The sequence below is a fragment of the Phyllobates terribilis genome, unplaced genomic scaffold (assembly GCF_046119375.1).
Source record: "Phyllobates terribilis strain yellow unplaced genomic scaffold, ASM4611937v1 Scaffold_4__5_contigs__length_816908805, whole genome shotgun sequence".
NCBI lineage: Eukaryota > Metazoa > Chordata > Amphibia > Anura > Dendrobatidae > Phyllobates > Phyllobates terribilis.
This window is the reverse complement of record NW_027362764.1, coordinates 134,438,459-134,466,170: the sequence shown is the minus strand read 5'-3', so window position 1 is coordinate 134,466,170 and position 27,712 is coordinate 134,438,459. Positions and strand designations below refer to the sequence as shown.

Genomic DNA, 27,712 nt, shown 5'->3' with positions numbered 1-27,712 from the left:
TGGTTCTGTGACAGTACGGCTCCCAGCCCCACATTACTGGCGTCTGTGTGGAGGATGAAAGGCTGGCCATAATCGGGGTAGGCCAGGATTTCTTCCCCCGTGAGGGCCATCTTCAGCTGGCGGAAGGACTCCTCTTCCAGCTTGTCCCACTTGAAGGGTGGCTTTTGGCTTCTGGTCTTAGATTGTCCTATCAGGAGGTCCTGCATAGGGGCTGCCATCTTGGTGAACCCGGGGATGAACCTGTGGATGGTTTCACTTTCATGCCAAAGCCTGCCAGGGCCTCGAACACCTCTGCCAGGTGTTTTAGATGGTCCTCGTAAGTCTTTGAATAGACAATAACATCGTCCAAGTAGAGTAGGACCGTTTCAAAATTTTTGTGTCCAAGGCAGCATTCCATCAACCTCTGGAAGGTCCCTGGTGCGTTGCAGAGCCCGAATGGCCCACCAACCCGAGGAACTGCCTCACTTCTTTTATGTTAGAGGGGCTTGGCCAGTTCTTTATTGCTGTGATCTTGTCAGGGTCGGGGGCTACTCCTTCTTCACTCACCACGTGTCCCAGGTACTGTACCTTCGGCTTTAACAGATGGCACTTGGATGGTTTCACTTTCATGCCAAAGCCTGCCAGGGCCTCGAACACCTCTGCCAGGTGTTTTAGATGGTCCTCGTAAGTCTTTGAATAGACAATAACATCGTCCAAGTAGAGTAGGACCGTTTCAAAATTTTTGTGTCCAAGGCAGCATTCCATCAACCTCTGGAAGGTCCCTGGTGCGTTGCAGAGCCCGAATGGCATACAGTTGAATTCATTGAGTCCCATCGGGGTGGTGAAGGCGATCTTCTCCTTGTCAGCCTCTGCCACAGGAACCTGCCAGTACCCGCTAGTAAGATCCAAAGTAGACAAGAAGTTAGCTGATTTTAGTGCGGCTAAAGACTCCTCTATCCTAGGCAACGGGTGCGCGTCTTTATGGGTAATACGATTAACCTTTCTATAATCCACGCACATTCTCATGGAACCTCTTTCTTTTTTACCAGAACTAAGGGAGCTGCCCAGGGGCTACAGCTGTCTTTAATGACCCCAGCTTCTTTCATTTCTCTCAGCATGCCCTTTGCGTTCTGATAGTGTGTGGGGGGTACAGGTCTGTATCTCTCTTTTATTGGTGGGTGGCTCCCCGTGGGGATGTGGTGTTCTACCCCTTTTACTCTGCCGAAGTCTAGCGGGTGCTTACTAAAGATTCTCTCGTACTCCTGAACCACCCGGTAGACTCCTTGTTTTTGGTGCAAGGGAGTGGAGTCAGCACCCACATGGAGTTTCTGGCACCAGTCCTCCCTGTGTTTCTGGGAGCCATTATCCTCCACCGGGGGAGATGGAGGCAAGGGTTCCACGACCCTGAGAGCATTGTGTTCGACAGCAAACAATTTGGCTAGTGTAGCGTACCGGGGCAAGTGTACTTCCCTCTCCCCAATGTTTCAGATGCGGACGGGCACCCTCCCATGGCGGACATCAACCACCCCTCGGGCTGTCAAAATGGTGGGCCTGCTGTCTGAGTACACGGGTTCTACCATGGCTTGGTAGTCTCTTCCTCTTAACCCGATTGCAGTCCGACACCAGATCATCATTTCACTTTTGGGAGGCATGGCAATGGGGAGCGGGTCGCTCATCCTCACGCTACCGATCTCACCACCAGACAGTTCTACCTGTTGCCGTCTCATCAGGGCTCTTATCTCTTTCTGGAGGACCCTCTGTTGGCTGGAGCTAGCATTCATCGCCACCTGCTGTAAAATTACAATTATCTCTGAAAGACAATTTTCAATCACGTTAGTACCCAAAGTTATTTTAGGGTGACTTTCACGATGGTCAATGTCCACAATAATCATCCCCTGTGCCGTCAGTTCAACTTTACCAATCTTGATGGTCACCTCTTTGAACCCCACCTGCGGCACAGGTTGGCCATTGCTGGCGATGATGCTCAAGTCATTGTCTGCATAACGGGTTATATCAGTGTCACTCCAGTACTGCTTGAAAAGTACATAGGGGATGGTAGTCACTTGGGACCCGGTGTCCAGCAGTGCACTCATGGGGATACCGTCCAGCACTACAGGTAAAACCGGGCGTCCCCCCACGTACTTATCACGCCAATTAGACGGGCCTGGTGACCTTATGCCTGGGGTTTGGCCCTCTGCCCCAGGTTGGACCCGTTTAAAGTACAGTACCTGGCTATGTGTCCTGGCTGGTTGCAACGGCGGAAAATCGGCTGTCCATCCTCAGCATAGCGGTCTGTGGGCCTCCCTCTGAACGACGGGATCCTCCTCTGTCGACGCCATGGGACATCCTCCGGACTGGAAGCCAGCTTGATTGGTCCTGACGGGTCCATCTGTAACGACTGTACGGTCCTGGTCAATGCAGCAACACTCTTTGTTAGTTCTTGGACCTGATGGTGCAGGTTTGCAGGCGGGGATGGGTTTAGGGCCTGCGCATCAGCCCCCACAAGGTCTGCAGGGTAGGGCGCCGCCTCCTGGTGGTAAGTGATGGCAGGGCGCCGGGAAGCTACAGCGCCACCTGGTGCGGGTTCTCGGAGCACCCGGATGGCCCAATCTTTAAACTGTGCAAAAGTCAAATCGGGGTTCTGTAGTGCCATGAGGCGCAGCTGGGTTCTGTGGGCGCTGGACAGCAGACCTTCTATGAACTGTTCAGTCAATAGTTTATCTGTATCCTGCACGCTGCCAGGGTAAGCTTGTTTGATTGTTCTCAGGGCTTCTTGCAAGTTTAAGGCATAGTCTCTGATACTATTTTGGGCCCGCTGCTTACATCCATAGAACCGCATTTTGATTTCTGCTGAGGTACGGGTATCAAAGGTGTCCCGTAGACGGGTCAGAACTCCCCTTACAGTCCTTTTCTCCTAAGCTGTCCAAGACTTTACCTCCCGCTGGGCCGCACCAGTTAGCTGCCCTCTCAGTATGCTTACTTTCTGTTCTTCTGTCAGGGGATAAACTTTGAATAAGCTATACAGTCTCTCTTTAAAGTCGCTCAAGGTATGCGACTCGCCGGCATACTGTGGCAGCCAGGCCGCTCCGGGGATATAGGGCATGGAAAACGGCATCACAGCTGCAGCGGCTACGCTGGTGGTAGAGGGTCCCTCCGCTTCCGACATCTTCCTCCCCCCTAGTTAACCGTGGCCTACCTTCCGACGATTCTCTTCTGTAGGCCGCGGCTCCGCTCGCGATGCTCTGGGTGAGGACTTTGCGTCGCGGGGTGATGACGTCGGCGTCCGCTGGATCTGCTTCCAGGACCTTGCGCAGCGTCTGGACGTAGGGCGGCGCTTCAGGTCTCGCACGGTTTTGGTGTCCACGCCCCTCTTCTTCCAGCACGGCGTCCCGAAGATGGCGCCTTTTGGCGGGAAACGGCCCCGAATGGCGGGACGCTTCACTCAGTTAAATATAAAGTCTTTTCAGGCACGCAATACCCGTTTGCGGCGGGTTGGTCACAATCCTGCCGACTACGCCAAAGTTGACTCACCCCCTGGGCCGTGGGGTACTCGAAACCGGGTCTTCTGGTGTACGGTGCTGATGGGGGTAGTAGTGGCAACCCGGTCCCGTGGCTCAGGGTGGTCAGACCAATGTTGTGGCAGCCTATTTATAGATTTGTGAATGTCCGACTACGCCACCCGTGGATTGCGGTCAGGGATAACCGCCGCTGCTAGGCAGACCGCTGAGGCTGGTGTTGGTGTGCAGCTCAAGGGTAGGATAACTCCCCACGGGAGGAGTGTGGCCTCAGGGCAGTGTAGGTGGATGCTGGGGGTGATAGTGCCGGCTGCAATAGTAAAAGTTCAGAGTCCATTTCAAAACATTTCTGGGTCTTTATTGTAGATGTTATTAATGACCCAACAGTAGTACCGGTTAGGAATGGGCCTGGGTGTCTGAGAGCATTCGGGGGAGCCCCACTGGTCAGGGTGAGTGTGTAGGCCTACCATTCTCTCTATGCTCTTTCTGACTATCCCCCTCTTCGTGGTGTAATAGCCCACGTCCCTGAGCTTGCCGTGTACTTCTCGCCTGTATGGCTTGCGACTCGGGCCTAGGGTACCTTTTGCTTTCTCCTCACTGTACTGGTCCCTCTGTGCGGCGGAGCCTCCAGGCTTCTTAGGCCAAGGGACCTGAAATCCCTCGCGGGTTGGTTCTTTGCTGCTGGGAATGATAACCCGGACAGCCTTGGACCCCAACGTCCGGTTAGATTGATTCTCTACCCGCACCGACTCTCGTCGCCTCTGTCCCTGGCTTGCAGTCTCTCCTCTGCCTCACGGACTCCTCAGCTGCTGCTGACCTTCCCTTCCTCTAAGAAACCCTTCTTGTCACTTCAGCAGTGGGTTCTGGTCTCCCTAACCCTGCCCCAGTTCCAGCTTTTATAGGGCAGCCAGCTCCCCCTACTGGCCTGGGACAGGAGGTGCTGCATGCTAATTGTCCCTAACCAGGGAACCTCCCTCCTGCTCTCAGACGCAGATTAATCACATTTGTGGCAACCAGGCCTGGGGTGCCACATTTCTACCAGGGATTTCCAGTCCAGTTCCGCAGTATTACCAAGATCCGTTACCTTTCCCACACGCTGTTTCACATCACGTTCATCTTCCTCTGTACGGAAGGGGTTGAGCTGCTCTCCATAGCAGCTGTATTGAGCCTTGAGCTCTGGACATTGCAGGAACGTCCACAGGGAATTTTGTAAGGACTCATACCGTCCAGAACAATATGTACTCACATTTGCTATCAGTCCACTGCACCTTGAACTTCACCCTATCACTCAGCCACCGGACTCGAACTCTCTTGAAACAGGAAGCAGTCTCCTTATTTACTGTCCTTAGCTCCCTCTCATTGTGGGCTAGTCCAAAACATCAACTGTATCTTATCCTTATGTCATCAGCTAACTATTGTCACTATCTGATGTCCTAAATCCTATCCTATGTCTTACCCTATGCTTATTCTGCACTGTACACTACTCACATTATGCATAACCTTTACATTACCATATCACCATACATAACAATTCACATTATATCACATGACTACCTAATACATTTCAAAACCGCGTGACATAGTTTACACTTCACATTACACTATATTCATATATATATGTACAGTACAGACCAAAAGTTTGGGCACACATTCTCATTTAAAGATTTTTCTGTATTTTCATGACTATGAAAATTGTACATTCACACTGAAGGCATCAAAACTATGAATTAACACATGTGGAATTATATAGTTAACAAAAAAGTGTGAAACATAAAAATATGTCTTATATTCTAGGTTCTTCAAAGTAGCCACCTTTTGCTTTCATGACTGCTTTGCACACGTTTGGCATTCTCTTGATGAGCTTCAAGAGGTAGTCACCGGAAATGGTTTTCACTTCACAGGTGTGCCCTGTCAGGTTTAATAAGTTGGATTTCTTGCCTTATAAATGGGGTTGGGACCATTAGTTGTGTCTGGTGGAAACACAGCTGATAGTCCTACTGAATAGACTGTTAGAATTTGTATTATGACAAGAAAAAAGCAGCTAAGTAAAGAAAAATGAGTGGCCATCATTACTTTAAGAAATGAAAGTTAGTCAGTGAGAAAAATTGGGAAAACTTTGAAAGTGTCCCCAAGTGCAATTGTAAAAACCATCCAGCGCTACGAAGAAACTGGCTCACATGAGGACCGCCCCTGGAAAGGAAGACCAAGAGTCACCTCTGCTTCTGAGGATAAGTTTATCCAAGTCACCAGCCTCAGAAATCGCAGGTTAACAGCAGCTCAGATTAGAGACCAGGTCAATGCCACACAGAGTTCTAGCAGCAGACACATCTCTTCAACAACTGTTAAGAGGAGACTTTGTGCAGCAGGCCTTCATGGTAAAATAGTTGCTAGGAAACCACTGCTAAGGACAGGCAACAAGCAGAAGAGACTTGTTTGGGCTAAAGAACACAAGGAATGGACATTAGACCAGTGGAAATCTGTGCTTTGGTCTGATGAGTCCAAATTTGAGATCTTTGGTTCCAATCACCGTGTCTTTGTGCGACGCAGAAAAGGTGAACGGATGGACTCTACATGCCTGGTTCCCACCGTGAAGCATGGAGGAAGAGGTGTGATGGTGTGGGGGTGCTTTGCTGGTGACACTGTTGGGGATTTATTCAAAATTGAAGGCATACTGAACCAGCATTGCTACCACAGCATCTTGCAGCGGCATGCTATTCCATCCGGTTTGCGTTTAGTTGGACCATCATTTATTTTTCAACAGTACAATGACCCCAAACACACCTCCAGGCTGTGTAAGGGCTATTTGACCAAGAGGGAGAGTGATGGGGTGCTACGCCAGATGACCAGGCCTCCACAGTCACAAGACCTGAACCCAATCTAGATGGTTTGGGGTGAGCTGGACCGCAGAGTGAAGACAAAAGGGCCAACAAGTGCTAAGCATCTCTGGGAACTCCTTCAAGATTGTTGGAAGACCATTTCCGGTGACTACCTCTTGAAGCTCATCAAGAGAATGTCAAGAGTGTGCAAAGCAGTCATCAAAGCAAAAGGTGGCTACTTTGAAGAACCTAGAATATAAGACATATTTTCAGTTGTTTCACACTTTTTAGTTAAGTATATAATTCCACATGTGTTAATTCATAGTTTTGATGCCTTCAGTGTGAATGTACAATTTTCATAGTCATGAAAATACAGAAAAATCTTTAAATGAGAAGGTGTGTCCAAACTTTTGGTCTGTACTGTATGTATATATATATATATATATATATATATATGTGTGTATTGTGAGACGGTCACTGGTAAAATACTGGAGGGGAGATACGTGTCACTGAGGATGTTAGCCTTAGTGATATGAACCTGAAAAAATGCTCCAGCACACTATGTGCTGAGAGGGGTTAATCAGCCATATTAAGGGCTGGGTTTTTGTGGACAGCTGAAGAGTAGGTGGGAGGCAGTTCACCATATCTCCACCCCCAGGGTGTGGTCCAGAAGGTAAATGTGGAGCCGTTGGACTCATTCAGTATTTGGTGTGTCTGGAGATGAGAGCTCCAAAGCTGTGCTCATGTTAAATAGAGCTGAACCTGTTTTTTTGTTTTTAATACAACAGTTGAAAACTTAAACGGAAAGTGTTCCTCTGACTACCTCTTTAAGAAGCCAAGTGAGTCGATCTACCACAATATACAGTACAGACCAAAAGTTTGGACACACCTTCTCATTTAAAGATTTTTCTGTATTTTCATTACTTTGAAAATTGTACATTCACACTGAAGGCATCAAAACTATGAATTAACACATGTGGAATTATATACTTAACAAAAAAGTGTGAAATAACTGAAAATATGTCTTATATTCTAGGTTCTTCAAAGTAGCCACCTTTTGCTTTGATGACTGCTTTGCACACTCTTGGCATTCTCTTGATGAGCTTCAAGAGGTAGTCACCGGAAATGGTCTTCCAACAATCTTGAAGGAGTTCCCAGAGATGCTTAGCACTTGTTGGCCCTTTTGCCTTCACTCTGCGGTCCAGCTCACCCCAAACCATCTCGATTGGGTTCAGGTCTGGTGACTGTGGAGGCCAGGTCATCTGGCGTAGCACCCCATCACTCTCCTTCTTGGTCAAATAGCCCTTACACAGCCTGGGGGTGTGCTTGGGGTCATTGTCCTGTTGAAAAATAAATGATGGTCTAACTAAACGCAAACCGGATGGAATATCATGCCGCTGCAAAATGCTGTGGTAGCCATGCTGGTTCAGTATGCCTTCAATTTTGAATAAATCCCCAACAGTGTCACCAGCAAAGCACCCCCACACCATCACACTTCCTCCTCCTCCATGCTTCACGGTGGGAACCAGGCATGTAGAGTCCATCCGTTCACCTTTTCTGCGTCGCATAAAGACACGGTAGTTGGAACCAAAGATCTCAAATTTGGACTCATCAGACCAAAGCACAGATTTCCACTGGTCTAATGTCCATTCCTTGTGTTCTTTAGCCCAAACAAGTCTCTTCTGCTTGTTGCCTGTCCTTATCAGTGGTTTCCTAGCAGCTATTTTACCATGAAGACCTACTGCACAAAGTCTCCTCTTAACAGTTGTTGTAGATGTGTCTGCTGCTAGAACTCTGTGTGGCATTGACCTGGTCTCTAATCGGAGCTGCTGTTAACCTGCGATTTCTGAGGCTGGTGACTCGGATAAACTTATCCTCAGAAGCAGAGGTGACTCTTGGTCTTCCTTTTCTGGGGCGGTTCTCATGTGAGCCAGTTTATTTGTAGCGCTTGATGGTTTTTGCAACTGCACTTGGGGACACATTCAAAGTTTGCCCAATTTTTTGCACTGACTGACCTTCATTTCTTAAAGTAATGATGGCCACTCGTTTTTCTTTACTTAGCTGCTTTTTTGTTGCCATAATACAAATTCTAACAGTCTATTCAGTAGGACTATCAGCTGTGTATCCACCTGACTTCTGCACAACACAATTGATGGTCCCAACCCCATTTATAAGGCAAGAAATCCCACTTATTAAACCTGACAGGGCACACCTGTGAAGTGAAAACCATTTCCGGTGACTACCTCTTGAAGCTCATCAAGAGAATGCCAAGAGTGTGCAAAGCAGTTATCAAAGCAAAAGGTGGCTACTTTGAAGAACCTAGAATATAAGACATATTTTCAGTTGTTTCACACTTTTTTGTTAAGTATATAATTCCACATGTGTTAATTCATAGTTTTGATGCCTTCAGTGTGAATGTACAATTTTCAAAGTCATGAAAATGCAGAAAAATCTTTAAATGAGGTGTGTCCAAACTTTTGGTCTGTACTGTATATATATATATATATATATATATATATATATATATATATATATATATAAACGCATGACATTATTCACATGACGAGATTGGTGTCTTCAAGGGCAGGAACACGACAGTACTGTCCACACCCTTACAGTAGCAGGGAGATGTAGTTGTGGAACTGCAAACATGCCAACAGAATGGATGTGCCGTATGGAATGGTGTTTTGCAAGGAGAGTAAGAGGCAAACTAATAATCAAAACAACCTGACAGGTAATGCAAATTGCTTTATCAGTCCTAAGAGCAATAAAAAAGATAACTTGGTAATAATGTAAGATTAAGATTGCCCAGCACCCCCCACCGAACTAAAAGGAGTTGTCCTTTATCTACAGCAGGGGTGGGGAATCTTTTTTCTGCCAGGGGCCATTGGATATTTATACCATCCTTCAATCTAATTCCATCCACAAAGTACGTCCTAGCACTGGCACTGGTGTCAGGAGGTTATCTTTCATTGTACGCACCTCAGCGTTCAGTAGTGAACACTGCTCGTGCTCACAAAGCAAGAAGAAATTAAAAGACCGGTGGCCATCAAAACAGAGCTGCCTGCCTAAGCACAGCCTGGGGTCCGGAGGTAAGGTAATCGCGGGCCGTAAATGACCCTTGGGCCTGAGGTTCCCGTCCCTCATCTACAAGATATCTGATAAATGTATGATCGCTGAGAGTTCTTACCACGGGGACCCAGCGTTCACAAGAATGGGTTTCCTAAAGTCACCTGTATGAATAGAACCGTACTTTTGTATGAGCTTCAATCTATTCACTCTTGGAATTGCTAGTTTACATGTGTGACCACCGCTCCCACAGTGAATGAATGGAGCTCTGCTCACGCAAGTACAATACCATTCTATTCCTATAGGGGATTTTGGGACCCTCATGATCTTTGAAGGTCCAAATGATCTGCCACAGCCATCATGCATTTATTACCAGTCCTAAGTATAGGAGATAGGTGTTGTTCATGGGACAACCCATTTAAATCAGTTCAGTAGAAGTGCAATATGAAAGTTGTTTTACAACTATATTAATGTGGCCTAAAGCCTCCTGCAAACCTTTTTTTAGTGTTTTTAAATGTTTGTTAAAACACAATGGATCTCAATGTTGTTGTTTTTTAAGCATATTTAGGGGAAATTTTTATTTTTGTCACATTGGTCAAATATTTTTTTCTGTTTGTTTTTCTGGCATATGAGAAAAATGCCAGAAACGGTATCAAACCCACAGCGGGCTTCATTTTGGAAAAAAATATCACTGAGCCAAAAAATGCACACAAATCAAAACTATTTGTATGTTGTATATTTTATAATTTCACTATAGGCTTTAATATGTCTTTCTGGGGTCAGTGTTTTTGTCAAGGAAAAAAAACACTATGAAAAATGCTACAAAAGACAGCGAAAATAGTAAAAATAGCCTCAGCCAATTTTTATGTGAAATACATCACCTGGATGGGGTGACAGTCAACATAGTCATATGTAAAGAGTGAAATGTGACTGATGTGGATACAGTTGCTCCTTACTAGAATGTCTGTTTGGATTGAGCATTATTGGTTTGTGATATACTATAAGCAGCTCTGGCTTTTATGTACCAGTCTACAGCTCCTGAACTCATAGTGAATCCAGGCGTTGTGCCACCTGCCAGGCAACAAAACGTACACTGTATACAGCCACGTACAATACTGACTTTCTGCCAAGCATCTAGTTAGAGAAGAGATTTCAAAATATTGACCTTTTACTTGCCATTGAGGTTTTATTCTCATCTTAATCATTTATAGAATATCCAGAGAATATGCCATAAATGTCTGACAAATGCAGATTCCACCTATAGAACTTGCTCCTATTTCTAGAACTGGGTTACTGACACTCATATTGTGGCTGCTGTGAATGGACATGTTCTGGGCACCACATTTTAAATAAGACATAGAAAAACTGGAGCAAGTTTAGAGGAGAGCTGCAAGGATGGTGAGTGGACTACAAACTATGTCCTACGAGGAACGGTTAAATGATCTGGGAATGTTTAGCTTTCAAAAAAGAAGGCTAAGAGGAGACGTAATAGCTGTCTACAAATATTTGAAGGGATGTCACAGTATAGAGGGATCGTCCTTATTCTCATTTGCACATGGAAACACGAGTAGCAATGGAATGAAACTGAAAGGGAGAAGATACAGATTAGATATTAGAAAACACTTTTTGACCGTGAGGGTGATCAATAAGTGGAACAGGCAGCCATGAGAGGTGGTGAGTTCTCCTTCAATGGAAGTCTTCAAACAGAGGCTGGACAGACATCTGTCTGAGATGGTTTAGTGAGTCCTGCATTGAGCAGGGGGTTGGACACGATGACCTTCGAGGTCCCTTCCAACTCTAACAATCTATGATTCTATGATTTCCTCTGTGGGCCCAAGAAAACCTAGTGCAACCCGATTACCATAATCACATTGTTGTACCATGTGCTACATCAAATGCACATACTGGATGTTAATATCCCAGGTGGCCCTTTTAGTAACCCACCTTCATTTCTTTTTCTCTGCTTATTTGAATATATTCAAACAAGGATCTCAGTACACTGCACCTCTTATTACATGGCACTGCTGCTATGGCAGCTTTAATAGTAGTAAGACTTAGTATTTCATAGAAGTTTTCTGTCAAAAAGTGATCACATCTTATCGCATTTTCAGTGAAAACTACAATCATTAGCGACATTGTGGCAAAAAACACATGTATCTACTTGTACATGCAGGTTTGGTATTATGATTTAATAGTTCTGCTTAGGACTGAGAAAAAAGATTTGTAGGACCCTGGTAAAGCGGCCATGTCGGTAGTCTGTGGCCACCGGACCAGAGCACTATGATTCTCGTACTTTCTGTGGCATTCCCAGTGCATTTTTTGAGTCATAGGTCCGTCCTGTAATGTCATTGTTTCTACACATTGCACGCATGATGTCGAAGGTGCCCACAAAATAGCAAGGAAGTGGATGTAAATAGTTATCTTGAATTTGACAGTGGCCATTTGCCCAGTTGGATTAGAAATATTCCATACGGTCAATATTGGCGTGTCAGAAAAAATTGTACACATGATTCGGATTTTTTTCTGGAATCTAAGGTTTTACAAAAACATTTTAGAGCTAAGGGATACCCCCAGAAATTATTAAAGGATGCTTTCTCCAAAACTAGATCCCTATCACAGAACTTGTGTATCAACAAATCCAAGAATACCAGTCAAGAACCAAGTGATGATTTCAGTTTAAATCTGATTACTACCTATGGTAAACCTACGCAAATGTTATCCAGTTTATTAAAAAAATACTATTTCATTTCAAGGAACGATCCGGTATTGACTGGTCATTTACCGGAATTTCCCCATGTCATATATCGGAGGAGTAAAAATGTAGGAAATTATAAAGCCCCCAGCAACACAACTATTGGTAGAAGACTTAACCATTCAAATTTAGCTCCTAGTAGTAGCAATGGATGTTACAAATGTAATGTTCCTAAATGCTTATGCTGTCAATCCATTTATAATGGAGCTAAAACATTCGTCTCTGCGGTCACTGGAGAGATATATCCCATTCGCTTTAGACTTACATGTCAGTCCTCATATGTGATCTATCTGCTCCAGTGTACCTGCGGCCTGCAATACATTGGCCGCACTATCCAGGAAATGCACTCCAGATTAAATAAACATCGCCAAAATATTAGAAACGGCTTTGCCCTACATAGTGTTTCTAATCATTTCTTAAAAGAATATCAGAAAAATCCTAATAATCTAAAACTATCATTGATCATATAGTTGATACACAACATGATAGATTAAATCACCTTATTACACGCGAAAATTATTGGATTTTCAAAATGGGAACTCTGTCCCCTGAGGGTTTGAATCTTAATATAGAAAAGACAACTTTTTAAACAATTGTTTTTATGTTTTAGCAATTTCATTATATAATTTTTACAAAAAAAAATTTTTTTTTCCTTTTTTTTTTTTTCCTTATTATATTTTCCTAATTGTAAAGATAGAAACAGTAAGGGAGCTTTTGGTTCCTCTCCTACCCCTTTTCCCCTACCTATATCTGGTGATTGTATTTTTTGTATTCACATATTGTTCTATGTTGTATGTAATTTTTTATAATATAAAATATAGGGTGTTAGATAACAATATATCCTATTAAGTATTATGATTATAGGATTCGCAAGTTCTTATACTGCAAATCCTATATGTTTCATTAGGTACTAATTTATAAAAATCCTGTTTACTCTATTGGGCATAAATGAACTCAGGGGGTTAATATAGAGATATCACTCTGTATTTAGCCCCGCCCCTCTGAAGTAATTGCATACCTGGTTAAATGTATATAAGGATCATTTGTTTGCTGCTTGTCACACCTGATGAAGGTGGCTTTGTCCACCGAAACGCGTTGTGTTTATTTATAAATCAGTCATTTTAATTAATTTTTGCCCTGTTATTGGCGCTCTGATACCGCTATTCATATTCACTGATTCACAAAATAGCAGAGGCATCAGTGATGATGTCGCATGTGCCTATAAAATAGCAGAGGCATCAGTGATGTCAGGTATAAGGAGGTTTGCAGTGTTGGTCAAGCGGCCACAGACCTCCTCTCTGCCACATCTTTACTGCCTCATGCGACTGTACCCCTAGAACTTTTCCAGTGGTGTAACTTAAACTTCAGGGTCCCAAAGCAAGATCTCCAACAGGACCCCCAAATATGACAGGTCTGTAATAGCATTAGTAACCTTTTGGGCCCTGGTGCAGTTATAACCCTGCTCCCTCTTTAGTTACACCCCTGTTTTTTTCTAAAGGGTAATTAGCAATTATTTTGTTTTACTTTACTACCAAGTTCTGGTAATCCTATGATCTTTTTTTGGTCACTAGTGCACAAAAGTATGAGCCTCATGCAGAGGACCAAAGAGGTACGTGTAGCTCCAGAGTCCTTGATTTGGAAACATTGCTATGTTTTTTTACCTTTCACAATATGTCTGAATGTCTTTCTTCTTGTACTACTATGCACATAAACTATGTATCATTGATAAGTATCATTGTGACATTTCTCAAATCTTGTCTTACAGTTTCTCTGTCAAAATGAGCGCACAACCAATTGCCAACATTAGTAGGAAGCCTGGTCTACAAATATGGTCCATCGAGGTAAGAAACTTTCTTACTTTACAATTTTAAGTTTTAGAGAAGAATATTTTTCAGCAGAGGTATGAGTAAATTTTGTAACCATCGAATTGGGCCTCAGGGGCTTTATGTTATTCCTTTTCAGCCCAATGTTTATAAACCTGTATGTTCTCCAGGGTTGGCTCCAAGTCTGAGTGGCAGATTTAGGCCACGGCCGCACTATCAGTATTTGGTCAGTATTCCGTCAGTATTTTTTCTCAGGAGTGGGAGCCAAAACCAGGTGAGGAACAATCAGAGAAAAGGTATAATAGAAACAAGTCACCACTTCTGCATTTATCACCCACTCCTGGTTTTGGCTCCCACTCCTGAGAAAAAATATTGACCGAATAGTGAACAAATACTGATAGTGGGGCCGTAGTCATAGACAAAGTGTAGGCCTGGGCAAAAAATAAAAGTCTGGCCCCAAATCCTAACACATTGCACCATCAAAGGAAAACCTTTAGTGTGCATTTACACAAGCTGATTTCAGACCGATAATCTACTGCTGATTATATTCAAGATGAATTTTGTATTTCTTTTATAATTTCACTAGTGCACCACTGTCCATACACAATATACCGACGACTGTTCTATTCTTCAGAGGATGTTTTTTGGAACCAGTCATCCCACGGCACTATCTCTCTGGTTGATATATATTTGGGTCACCCAGCTAGATGTTAGCACGCATTTCTCCTAATGTAAATTATAGACCTGGAGCGAGGACTTCGGTATTATATTCGGTAATTCTTGAGATAAGAATTTATTTATTAATTTATTTTGCCCACTTATATAGCTCCTTTAATTCCACAGCGCTTTACAGACATTATCGGAAAGAGTGTTCTATGTTCTGCACAATAGGAATCTTTCATTTGCATTGATGTGTCAACAGCATGAGCGGAAAAGCTATTGTGATGTCAGGCTGCACATCTGTCTATACTGTCTATTATAGAGACAATTGTCAAGAGTTTCATAATGATCTTTGTACATCCCGGCCTCCATTGAAATATGTGTCTAATGTGTGAGGCTCTGTTAGCCTGACAAAAATATATCCAGTCATAAAGATAGACAGATAGTTATTTCATAAACAGATAAATGAATATTCCATAAATAGTGATTGATAGACATATAGATAGGTAGATACATAGATAGATATTCTCTAAACAGATATATTGATATTCCATAGATAGATTTTATAGGTAGCAAAATATATTTATGTAGATACCATAATGACAATGCTTATTTCATTCTATATTTCTTTTTTTCAGAAGAATAAAAAATACAATATACAATAGGGATCAAATGAGTCTTGTTGATAGATTTCACTGAATCATTTGTTCTTGCTCATCAGTCAGTAGACAGAGACCGAACCCCGGGGCTCTCCCATTATACTAAATTTAGTCATCAAATATTAGTCACACAATAGTCATCTGTCAGTGTTCATGACAGCGATTCAGATGCACGTCCCAACCTACGATAATACCATCCCTTATAATTCTTATCACACCACCACAACCACGATGGTCAGGGGCGGACACAGACTGTAGTGGGCCCCTGTGCAAGAAATTTTGGGGGGCCCCCCCTGCCCTTCATAAGGCAACAAAGTTATGTAAACATAACCCCCCATGTGCATCTCTCACCCCCCCATGTGCAGCTCTCATCCCACCCATGTGCAGCTCTCACCCCCCGTGCATCTCTCATCCCCCCCATGTGCATCTCTCATCCCCCCCATGTGCATCTCTCATCCCCCCCATGTGCATCTCTCATCCCCCCCATGTGCATCTCTCACCCCCTCCATGTGCATCTCTCACCCCCCCATGTGCATCTCTCACCCCCCCCATGTGCATCTCTCACCCCCCCATGTGCATCTCTCATCCCCCCCGTGTGCATCTCTCATCCCCCCCGTGCATCTCTGATTCCCCCCACTCCTAGTTAATTAATTGTATTTAAAAAAAATAAAACTTGTTATACTTACCCCCATGCAATCCCTGCAGAATCCTGGCGCTCGTCCACGTCGCTGCCACCAGGTTCTCCTGACGTTCGGCCATGTGACGGCGCCACATACATAGCCATCAGCTTTTGTTTTGGCCAAAAGATTTTTAAAGCCGCCACCACGATAAGGTAGACTCTTCTGGGCGGGCCCTACTCTAACCTATTAAAATTTTCTTAAAATATCCAATACTCTTTTTAGATATATTTTTATTTAGTTTTCTTTAAGGGAATGTGTCATATACATTTTTTTTTTAAATGACCAATAATACTACATACAGGGAATACCGCCACACCATGACCAGACCACATATTACCACAACATAGTGACCGAATAATACCACACAGAAGGGAGAAAAACTGCCACACCATGACCAGACCACATATTACCACTACATTACTAATATTACCACCACATTACTAATATTACCATAAGTGTCATTATACACGGGAGCTCTATACATGGTATGTATAACGTAAGTGTCCAGGTAATCTAGTGATCACCAGTGAAATTATACACAGGAGCTCTGTATATAGTGTCAGTGTACAGGTAATACAGTGACATTATACACAGGAGCTCTGTATATAGTGTACAGGTAATACAGTGATCATCAGTGACATTATACACAGGAGCTCTGTATATAGTGTCAGTGTACAGGTAATACAGGGATCACCAGTGACATTATACACAGGAGCTCTGTATATAGTGTCAGTGTACAGGTAATACAGTGATCACCAGTGAAATTATACACAGGAGCTCTGTATATAGTGTCAGTGTACAGGTAATACAGTGATCACCAGTGACATTATACACAGGAGCTCTGTATATAGTGTCAGTGTACAGGTAATACAGTGATCACCAGTGACATTATACACAGTGTACATGTAATAGACTGACTCACCGGTGACGTCTCTAGGTGAAGTCCTTCATCTTCGCTTTTCTCCTTCATCCAGCACAGACCGCCATCACGTCTTCCAGCCAGGACTCGTCTCTGCATAAAATAACACAGTTATCTAGAGCACATTCCCCAACTTCTACATTACGCAGCTGAATACAGACGTGCATCCACCATCAATATATGGTTAGTTATTAGGCAACCTACCATTCCAAATATAAATTGTAATCCACCACTGTGCCCCCATTAACTGTAAATAGGCACTTAATATATAATTTAATTAGAACCTCTACTCTTTCCGCCAATTTGTTACCAGTCACACTCCTGCATCCGCAACGCCCCCTACTCTATACTTCCTGCTCCCCGCATTCAATATTTACATGCACCCCCTGCCCCAATTCATTATATCATGTCCGTGCTCTCCCCACCCCATCATCATTTATCATTTACTCTCCCCCACCCCACATTCGTTATGTGCAGCTCATTATCCCCCTACTCCCAATTCCCCCATGTGCAGCTCTCAAACCCCCCCATGTGCAGCTCTCATCCCCCTCCATGTGCCCCTCTCTCACCCCCTCCCCCCCACATGTGCCCCTCTCTCATCCCCCTCCCCCACATGTGCCCCTCTCTCATCCCCCTCCCCCACATGTGCCCCTCTCTCATCCCCCTCCCCCACATGTGCCCCTCTCTCATCCCCCTCCCCCACATGTGCCCCTCTCTCATCCCCCTCCCCCACATGTGCCCCTCTCTCATCCCCCTCCCCCACATGTGCCCCTCTCTCATCTCCCCCCACATGTGCATCTCCCATCTCCCCCCCCCCACACATGTGCATCTCCCATCTCCCCCCCACACATGTGCATCTCCCATCTCCCCCACACATGTGCATCTCCCATCCCCCCCCCCACACACGTGCATCTCCCATCTCCCCCCCCACACACATGTGCATCTCCCATCCCCACACACATGTGCATCTCCCACCCCCCCCACACACACATGTGCATCTCCCATCCCCCCCACACACACATGTGCATCTCCCATCTCCCCCCCTACACACATGTGCATCTCCCATCTCCCCCCCACACACATGTGCATCTCCCATCTCCCCCCCCACACACGTGCATCTCCCATCTCCCCCCCCCACACACATGTGCATCTCCCATCTCCCCCCCCACACACACATGTGCATCTCCCATCTCCCCCCCACACACATGTGCATCTCCCATCTCCCCCCCCACACACATGTGCATCTCCCATCTCCCCCCACACACACACACATGTGCATCTCCCATCTCCCCCCCCCCACACACATGTGCATCTCCCATCTCCCCCCCCCACACACACACATGTGCATCTCCCATCTCCCCCCCCACACACACATACACACATACACACACACACACACACACACACACACGTGCTTCTCCCATCTCTCCACTCCTAGTTAATTGTATTTTAAAAAAAATAAAACTTGTTATACTTACCCCCATGCGATCCCTGCAGAATCCTGGCGCTCGTCCAAATCGCTGACAGCAGGTTCTCCTGACTTCCGGCCATGTGACGGCACCGTCACATGACCGGAAGTCAGGGGAATCATGAAGGCGCTGCTGCAACAGCGCAGCTCAGCGCTGAAATGTCCCGGACCCGGCGCATAGCATGGGGCCGGGGGCCCCATGAGGAGAGAGACGCACAAGAGGGGGGCCCCCGAGGGGGCCCCTACCGGCCGGGCCCCATACTGGAGTCAGGGCAGTCATGCCCTGATGGCGGCCCTGCTGGAGGCTGGAGGGGCCCCCTCTCCCTCGGGGCCCCCGTTCAATGAACCGGCTGCACGGGCGGTAGTTCCGCCCCTGACGATGGTTATAGAGCAAGTGACACAAATAATTCCCAGTAGCTGTTACAATTATTAGTAATCACATAGTACTAATCAGTTGTGCCCCCTTGTAGCTTCCTCACTTTGATGTCAAATGAAGAATTACAGGCCAATTACTAATGCCAACACAGAATAGCCCCCTTTGTGCCCCTAGACAAAAACACACCGAGGAGATGGACTGTCGCAGTCGTACAGCTATCACGTGTGGAGATGAACTGTCGCAGTCGTACAGCTATCACGTGTGGAGATGGACTGTCGCAGTCGTACAGCTATCACGTGTGGATATGGACTGCCGCAGTCGTACAGCTATCACGTGTGGAGATGGACTGTCGCAGTCGAACAGCTATCACGTGTGGAGATGAACTGTCGCAGTCGTACAGCTATCACGTGTGGAGATGGACTGTCGCAGTCGTACAGCTATCACGTGTGGAGATGGACTGTCGCAGTCGTACAGCTATCACGTGTGGAGATGGACTGTCGCAGTCGTACAGCTATCACGTGTGGAGATGGACTGTCGCAGTCGTACAGCTATCACGTGTGGAGATGTACTGTCGCAGTCGTACAGCTATCACGTGTGGAGATGGACTGTCGTAGTCGTACAGCTATCACGTGTGGAGATGGACTGTCGCAATCGTACAGCTATCACGTGTGGAGATGGACTGTCGCAGTCGTACAGCTATCACATGTGGAGATGGACTGTCACAGTCGTACCGCTATCACGTGTCAGAGCTGCTTGAGACCTTGCACTTGCGATTTCCCATTTTTCCTTCTTCCAACATATCAATTTCAAGAGTTGATAGATCGTTGGCTGCCTAATATATCCCATTCCATGACAGGTGCCATTGTAAGGCTAGGTTCACACACACATACAATCGCCTTTGTCAGACATGCACATGGTCTGCCACGTTTTAGTGCATGAACACTGCAAGTATCGAGCCAGATGGTGTCCACAGTGACTCCATCATCTTCATTGAAGTGAATGGCTCTGTTGGGTCTCTATCCGGGTTCCGGTCGAGTATAGAAACCCTGAACTAGAACTCAGCGGAGAGTACTATATATGTGTGAACCTACCCTAAGCAGATAATGATGCATTCTGTAAGGATACGCAGGATATCAACTCCAATAAATGTTTTTTTTTTAAGATACTTGTCTGATTAAATAAGAAAAAGAAAATTGTTAAAAAAAAAACATAAAATCTGGAGGAAATTAATTTTATATAAATTCACTATATGGATATCAATATCTTTTGTGTGATAACATTTCTATGACACAGAAATATTTTCGGGATGATTGCATATGTGACGTACGTTAAATGACATTTAAGAAATTAGTCACAACTTGATTGACGTGAACAACAGGTCTGGCTCGTTGCAGCCATATTCCACTTCTCAAACATTTGGTGTAATATCTTCATGTATATGTTGCCATATTCCATCATGCCTTTAGCCATTTTGTTGCCTAATGCAACACCCCTCCCCTAAATAAGATCTATACATTGACTGTATATCTATTGGCCAAAATGTTGCCCTCTTTTGCCAAGGAAAGGTGTTGCATGTGGCAAATATCTTACTCCAAACAATATTTGTATTCTATGACCTTAACACCAACATAAAGCCAAACAGAATCCACTAAAGCTAAGATCCCAGGACAAAAAAATGTGTATGTTTTTTTCCACTGCGTATTTCTGTGCTTAAAAAAATCAACATATTACAGTTTAAGCAAAAGTTTACGGGCTTTATATAAATCTCACGCCCACTGTGCTGTTTTATATGCTGCAGAATTGGATCTGTGGTGAGATTTTGAAATCTGTAAAAACATCAATTTCTTTTGCGGTAAATATGTGTTTTATTTGCACATTTGGACTTGAATGAGTTGTGGCACTCCTGGGAACATTGCAATAGATTATCCATGTCAATACACATGGAAAAAGAAAAACTGTCGGATGTGTCAGTATTTAGAGGAGCGATGGGATTATATCCAAGTTGTCACAAGAATCATTCTTTACTAAGGAAAAATTAGACATTTAAAGGGTCATTGCCACCTGTCTTGCCAGAGATAAATTATCTGCTTTTAGGAGGCGGTCAGGATTACAAAAACAGCCGGTGACAGCGGCGTTACATTCTTTGTGTAACTCCCATAGAATTGTGTAAGAGTGACCCACAGTGTTGGGGTAACTCCTGAGTGGCGGAAACACCTTTTCTCGCTGTGTTACGCTGTTTCTGTAAGGGTTTGTTCAACCGACCGTATTTGTGGTCTGAGTGCTGTTCGAGAAAAAAACGGACAGCACTTGGACCAATGTTATTCACTAGGTCAGTGCAGGTGAGCGATTTTTTTTTTCTCACTGACCAAATTTGCAAGTGGAAAAAAAAAAATCACAGTATGCGCTATTTTCTTCCTTGTGTCGGATGAGACTTACCCATTAAAGTCTATGAGGGCATAAAAAAAATCTTATGCCACACGGAGCCAAAGTATAGCATCTGATTTTTACACATACATTGCAATTCTATCACATAGGAAACTGTAAATGTTCCTGTAAATGATTAATAGCTGCTGCTGTAGAAAAATGGACTGCATATGGATGACAAATGGTTAAAAGTGGTTCTCACATACAGTACCTTATAGTAAATATGTTGTGATGTGTTTAGTTACACTCACTTGTGTGGGGCCTAGACAAATTTTGCACCAAACTTTGTGCTTTTTTGACAGAAGGGAATGGTTTATTCATCCACTTGTTTTTGATACTTACACTGCTTTGTTTGCCAGGTGTGCGTGGTCTGTAGAGAATTGGATGTGGCTTGTGTCATGTTGGGTAAATTTAGACAAATGTATCTGAAGATGCACCAGACTTATCATCCAGAAGGAGCCACAGTGATCAGTGGCGTAACTAGAGTCTGATAGGCCCCGGTGCAAGATATGGACCGGGCTCCCCCCTTCCATCCTGATTCCTGAATATATATATTCCCCATAGCAGAAGTATAAAGCACTCCCCATTGTCCTCCCTATTGTATAATGCACTCCCCATAGTCCTCTATATAGTATAATTCACCTCCATATTAGTATAATACACAGCCCATAGTCCTTCATATAGAATAATGCATTGCCCATAGTTCTCCATATAGTATAATGCACAGCCCATAGTCCTCCATATAGTATAACGCACAGCCCATAGTCCTCCATATAGTATAATGCACAGCCCATAGTCCTCCATATAGTATAATGCACAACCCATAGTTCTCTATATAGTATAATGCATTGCCCATAGTTCTCATTATAGTATAATGCACTGCCCATAGTCCTCCATATAGTATAATGCACTGCCCATAGTTCTCCATATAGTATAATGCACAGCCCATAGTCATCCATAAAGCATAATGCACAGCCCATAGTCATCATCCATGTAGTATAATGCACAGCCCATAGTCCTCCATATAGAATTATGCATTGCCCATAGCTCTCCATATAGTATAATGTACAGCCCATATCCTCCATATTAGTATAATACACAGCCCATACATATAGAATAATGCATTGCCCATAGTTCTCCTTATAGTATAATACACAGCCCATATCCTCTATATAGTATAATGCACAGCCTATAGTCATCCATAAAGTATAATGCACAGTCCATAGTCATCCATAAAGTATAATGCACAGTCCATAGTTATCCATAAAGTATAATGGACAGTCCATAGTCCTCCATAAAGCATAATGCACAGCCCATAGTCATCATCCATGCAGCATAATGCATAGGCCATATTCATGCATAAAGTATAATGCACAGCCCATAGTCATCCATAAAGCATAATGCAGAGTCCATAGTTATCATCCATGTAGTATAATGCACAGCCCTTAGTCCTCCATATAGAATAATGCATTGCCCATAGCTCTCCATATAGTATAATGTACAGCCCATATCCTCCATATTAGTATAATACACAGCCCATACATATAGAATAATGCATTGCCCATACTTCTCCATATAGTATAATACACAGCCCATATCCTCTGTATAGTATAATGCACAGCCTATAGTCATCCATAAGGTATAATGCACAGTCCATAGTCATCCATAAAGTATAATGCACAGTCCATAGTTATCCATAAAGTATAATGTACAGCCCATAGTCCTCCATAAAGCATAATGCACAGCCCATAGTCATCATCCATGCAGCATAATGCATAGGCCATATTCATGCATAAAGTATAATACACAGTCTATAGTCATCCATAAAGCATAATGCACAGCCCATAGTTATCATCCATGTATTATAATGCACAGCCCATAGTCCTCCATATAGAATAATGCATTGCCCATAGTTCTCCATATAGTATAATGCACAGCCCATATCCTCCATATTAGTATAATACATAGCCCATCCATATAGAATAATGCATTGCCCATAGTTCTCCTTATAGTATAATACACAGCCCATATCCTCTATATAGTATAATGCACAGCCCATAGTCCTCCATATAAAATAATGCATTGCCCATAGTTCTCCATATAGTATAATAGACAGCCCATATCCTCTATATAGTATAATGCATAGCCTATAGTCATCCATAAAGTATAATGCACAGCCCATAGTCATCCATAAAGTATAATGCACAGCCCATAGTCATCCATAAAGTATAATGCACAGCCCATAGTCATCCATAAAGTATAATGAAGAGCCCATTGTCATCCATAAAGTATAATGCACAGCTCATAGTCATCCATAAATTATAGTGCACAGCCCATAGTCCTTCATAAAGCATAATGCACAGCCCATAGTCATCATCCATGCAGCATAATGCATAGCCCATATTCATACATAAAGTATAATGCACAGCCCATAGTCATCCATAAAGCATAATGCACAGCCCATAGTTATCATCCATGTACTATAATGCACAGCCCATAGTCCTCCATATAGAATAATGCATTGCCCATAGTTCTCCATATAATATAATACACAGCCCATATCCTCTATATAGTATAATGCATAGCCTATAGTCATCCATAAAGTAAAATGCACAGCCCATAGTCCTCCATATAGTATAATGCACAGCCCATAGTCCTCCATATAGTATAATGCACAACCCATAGTTCTCTATATAGTATAATGCATTGCCCATAGTTCTCATTATAGTATAATGCACTGCCCATAGTCCTCCATATAGTATAATGCACTGCCCATAGTTCTCCATATAGTATAATGCACAGCCCATAGTCATCCATAAAGCATAATGCACAGCCCATAGTCATCATCCATGTAGTATAATGCACAGCCCATAGTCCTCCATATAGAATTATGCATTGCCCATAGCTCTCCATATAGTGTAATGTACAGCCCATATCCTCCATATTAGTATAATACACAGCCCATACATATAGAATAATGCATTGCCCATAGTTCTCCTTATAGTATAATACACAGCCCATATCCTCTATATAGTATAATGCACAGCCTATAGTCATCCATAAAGTATAATGCACAGTCCATAGTCATCCATAAAGTATAATGCACAGTCCATAGTTATCCATAAAGTATAATGGACAGTCCATAGTCCTCCATAAAGCATAATGCACAGCCCATAGTCATCATCCATGCAGCATAATGCATAGGCCATATTCATGCATAAAGTATAATGCACAGCCCATAGTCATCCATAAAGCATAATGCAGAGTCCATAGTTATCATCCATGTAGTATAATGCACAGCCCTTAGTCCTCCATATAGAATAATGCATTGCCCATAGCTCTCCATATAGTATAATGTACAGCCCATATCCTCCATATTAGTATAATACACAGCCCATACATATAGAATAATGCATTGCCCATACTTCTCCATATAGTATAATACACAGCCCATATCCTCTGTATAGTATAATGCACAGCCTATAGTCATCCATAAGGTATAATGCACAGTCCATAGTCATCCATAAAGTATAATGCACAGTCCATAGTTATCCATAAAGTATAATGTACAGCCCATAGTCCTCCATAAAGCATAATGCACAGCCCATAGTCATCATCCATGCAGCATAATGCATAGGCCATATTCATGCATAAAGTATAATACACAGTCTATAGTCATCCATAAAGCATAATGCACAGCCCATAGTTATCATCCATGTATTATAATGCACAGCCCATAGTCCTCCATATAGAATAATGCATTGCCCATAGTTCTCCATATAGTATAATGCACAGCCCATATCCTCCATATTAGTATAATACATAGCCCATCCATATAGAATAATGCATTGCCCATAGTTCTCCTTATAGTATAATACACAGCCCATATCCTCTATATAGTATAATGCACAGCCCATAGTCCTCCATATAAAATAATGCATTGCCCATAGTTCTCCATATAGTATAATAGACAGCCCATATCCTCTATATAGTATAATGCATAGCCTATAGTCATCCATAAAGTATAATGCACAGCCCATAGTCATCCATAAAGTATAATGCACAGCCCATAGTCATCCATAAAGTATAATGCACAGCCCATAGTCATCCATAAAGTATAATGCAGAGCCCATTGTCATCCATAAAGTATAATGCACAGCTCATAGTCATCCATAAATTATAGTGCACAGCCCATAGTCCTTCATAAAGCATAATGCACAGCCCATAGTCATCATCCATGCAGCATAATGCATAGCCCATATTCATACATAAAGTATAATGCACAGCCCATAGTCATCCATAAAGCATAATGCACAGCCCATAGTTATCATCCATGTACTATAATGCACAGCCCATAGTCCTCCATATAGAATAATGCATTGCCCATAGTTCTCCATATAATATAATACACAGCCCATATCCTCTATATAGTATAATGCATAGCCTATAGTCATCCATAAAGTAAAATGCACAGCCCATAGTCATCCATAAAGTATAATGCACAGCCCATAGTCCTCCATAAAGTATAGTGCACAGTCCATAGTCCTCCATAAAGCATAATGCACAGCCCATAGTCATCATCCATGCAGCATAATGCATAGCCCATATTCATACATAAAGTATAATGCACTGCCCATAGTCATCTATAAAGCATAATGCACAGCCCATAGTTATCATCCATGTAGTATAATGCACAGCCCATAGTCCTCCATATAGAATAATGCATTGCCCATAGTTCTCCATATAATATAATACACAGCCCATTTCCTCTATATAGTATAATGCATAGCCTATAGTCATCCATAAAGTAAAATGCACAGCCCATAGTCATCCATAAAGTATAATGCACAGCCCATAGTCCTCCATAAAGTATAGTGCACAGTCCATAGTCCTCCATAAAGCATAATGCACAGCCCATAGTCCTCCATAAAGCATAATGCACAGCCCATAGTCCTCCATAAAGCATAATGCACAGCCCATAGTCCTCCATAAAGCATAATGCACAGCCCATAGTCCTCCATAACGCATAATGCACATCCCATAGTCATCATCCATGTAGCATAATGCATAGCCCATATTCATACACAAAGTATAATGCACAGCACATAGTCACCCATGTAGTATTATGGCCACTGTGTACTCATTGATTTAAAAAAATTAAATAAATACTTATACTCACCTTCAATCCGCTCCCCTGCCGTGTGGCGCCCTCTTGTGAAGCGGGCAGCTGACTTCAGCGTGCAAGCGACGGGAGCGCATTATGTCACTGCCATGCGCCCCCCAGTCATGTACATGCTGACATCAGCTGCTGGCCTCTGATTGGCAGGCAGCTTGTATTGCCGCACACGGACCCAATTGGTCTCTGCGCCTCAACACACTTCAACTGGATGTGTGTCTGAAGACAAACATCCAGGTGAAGTTTCTGCTGGAGACAGCAGGCCCCTCACCCGCACGAGCCCAGCGAACACGGTTGTTACGCCCCTGATTTTGATAAATTCTGCCCATTTTGAGATTGTGTAGTCTAATGGCCCATTTAAACAAGCTAATTGGGCGAAGCAGCATTTATAGGAACGCTCGCTCCTGACTATCGGGCCTTATAAAAAGGATGACAGTCATCTAATAAATGAGCAAAATGCTTGTTCATTGAGGGGTGATAGTTTTTATTCCAGCAGAAAGATCATAGTTCTCGGCAGCACATCATTATGTGTAAGCAAGTGATGTGCTGCTGATAAGATTATATTCTATGCACACAGAACAATCAAATCAGCGATCGTTTTGTTCAAGTTCAATGTTCATCTGCCCCACAGTGTTCAAGTAATGGCCACCAGTTTTCTATTGTCTGTAGCATTTGTTCAGAAATCGTATTGCATGTCATTTATCATTTCTTTTTTTTTTTTCGTCAGAAAATGCAAATGGTTCCGCTTCCTGAAAAGGCCTATGGGAGCTTCTTTGAAGGCGACTGCTACATCATTCTATTTGTAAGTATACAGAGTAATATTTCAGGGGAGCGTTACATGCATTGTGCATATGTGCAGGGCTTCACGTCACATCACAGCCTTACTGAAGGGGAAAGACTGATGAAAACACACAGGGAGCGTCCATTCAGCCGACACCTCCAGGCTGTGTGTGCAGAAGGCAGGTGTTGTACCATGCGTGGGATTTACACATGGAAACTCCCAGACCCACACAGCTGCCGTACTATTCCAAGGCGCATGAAGTACCGCAATACAACACCCATAGCAGCGAGCTCCCAGCATGCTCCTCTGCCCCATGTGACAGCCGGAGGCCTTTGCTGCCATTGTAACCTCACAGATAACGATGGCAACTCCCTGAATGCGAGAAGGGTTCCTACATTTGAGTTGCAATGCTTAAAGGGGTTGTCCACTACTCAATCAATTCAGGGCCTCCCCAAAAATTCCAGCGATGTACCCAGTGGGTCATGTGACTGCAGCAGACGTTAATAAGCTGCAGTTCATTAATATTCCATCAAAGCGGATACCTGATGCAAAATAGGTATAGGCTGCAGCTGGTCAATGGCAATTGATTGGCTGCAGTGCTCATGTGACACAACA

The 27,712-nt window shown here is 43.6% G+C and overlaps 1 protein-coding gene across 2 annotated transcripts in view; it reads left to right on the top strand.

Moving 5' to 3' along the window:
- The window catches only part of VILL (villin like), a 156,912-nt gene that overhangs the window by 67,395 nt on the left and 61,805 nt on the right, over positions 1–27,712 (top strand). For both annotated transcript variants that reach the window (XM_073677775.1, XM_073677773.1), the window contains exons 2-3: positions 13,897–13,972; positions 27,044–27,118. In XM_073677775.1, coding sequence (XP_073533876.1) covers positions 13,910–13,972; positions 27,044–27,118 — 138 coding nt within the window. In that variant the 5' untranslated portion in view covers positions 13,897–13,909. The remainder of the gene's footprint in view (positions 1–13,896; positions 13,973–27,043; positions 27,119–27,712) is intronic.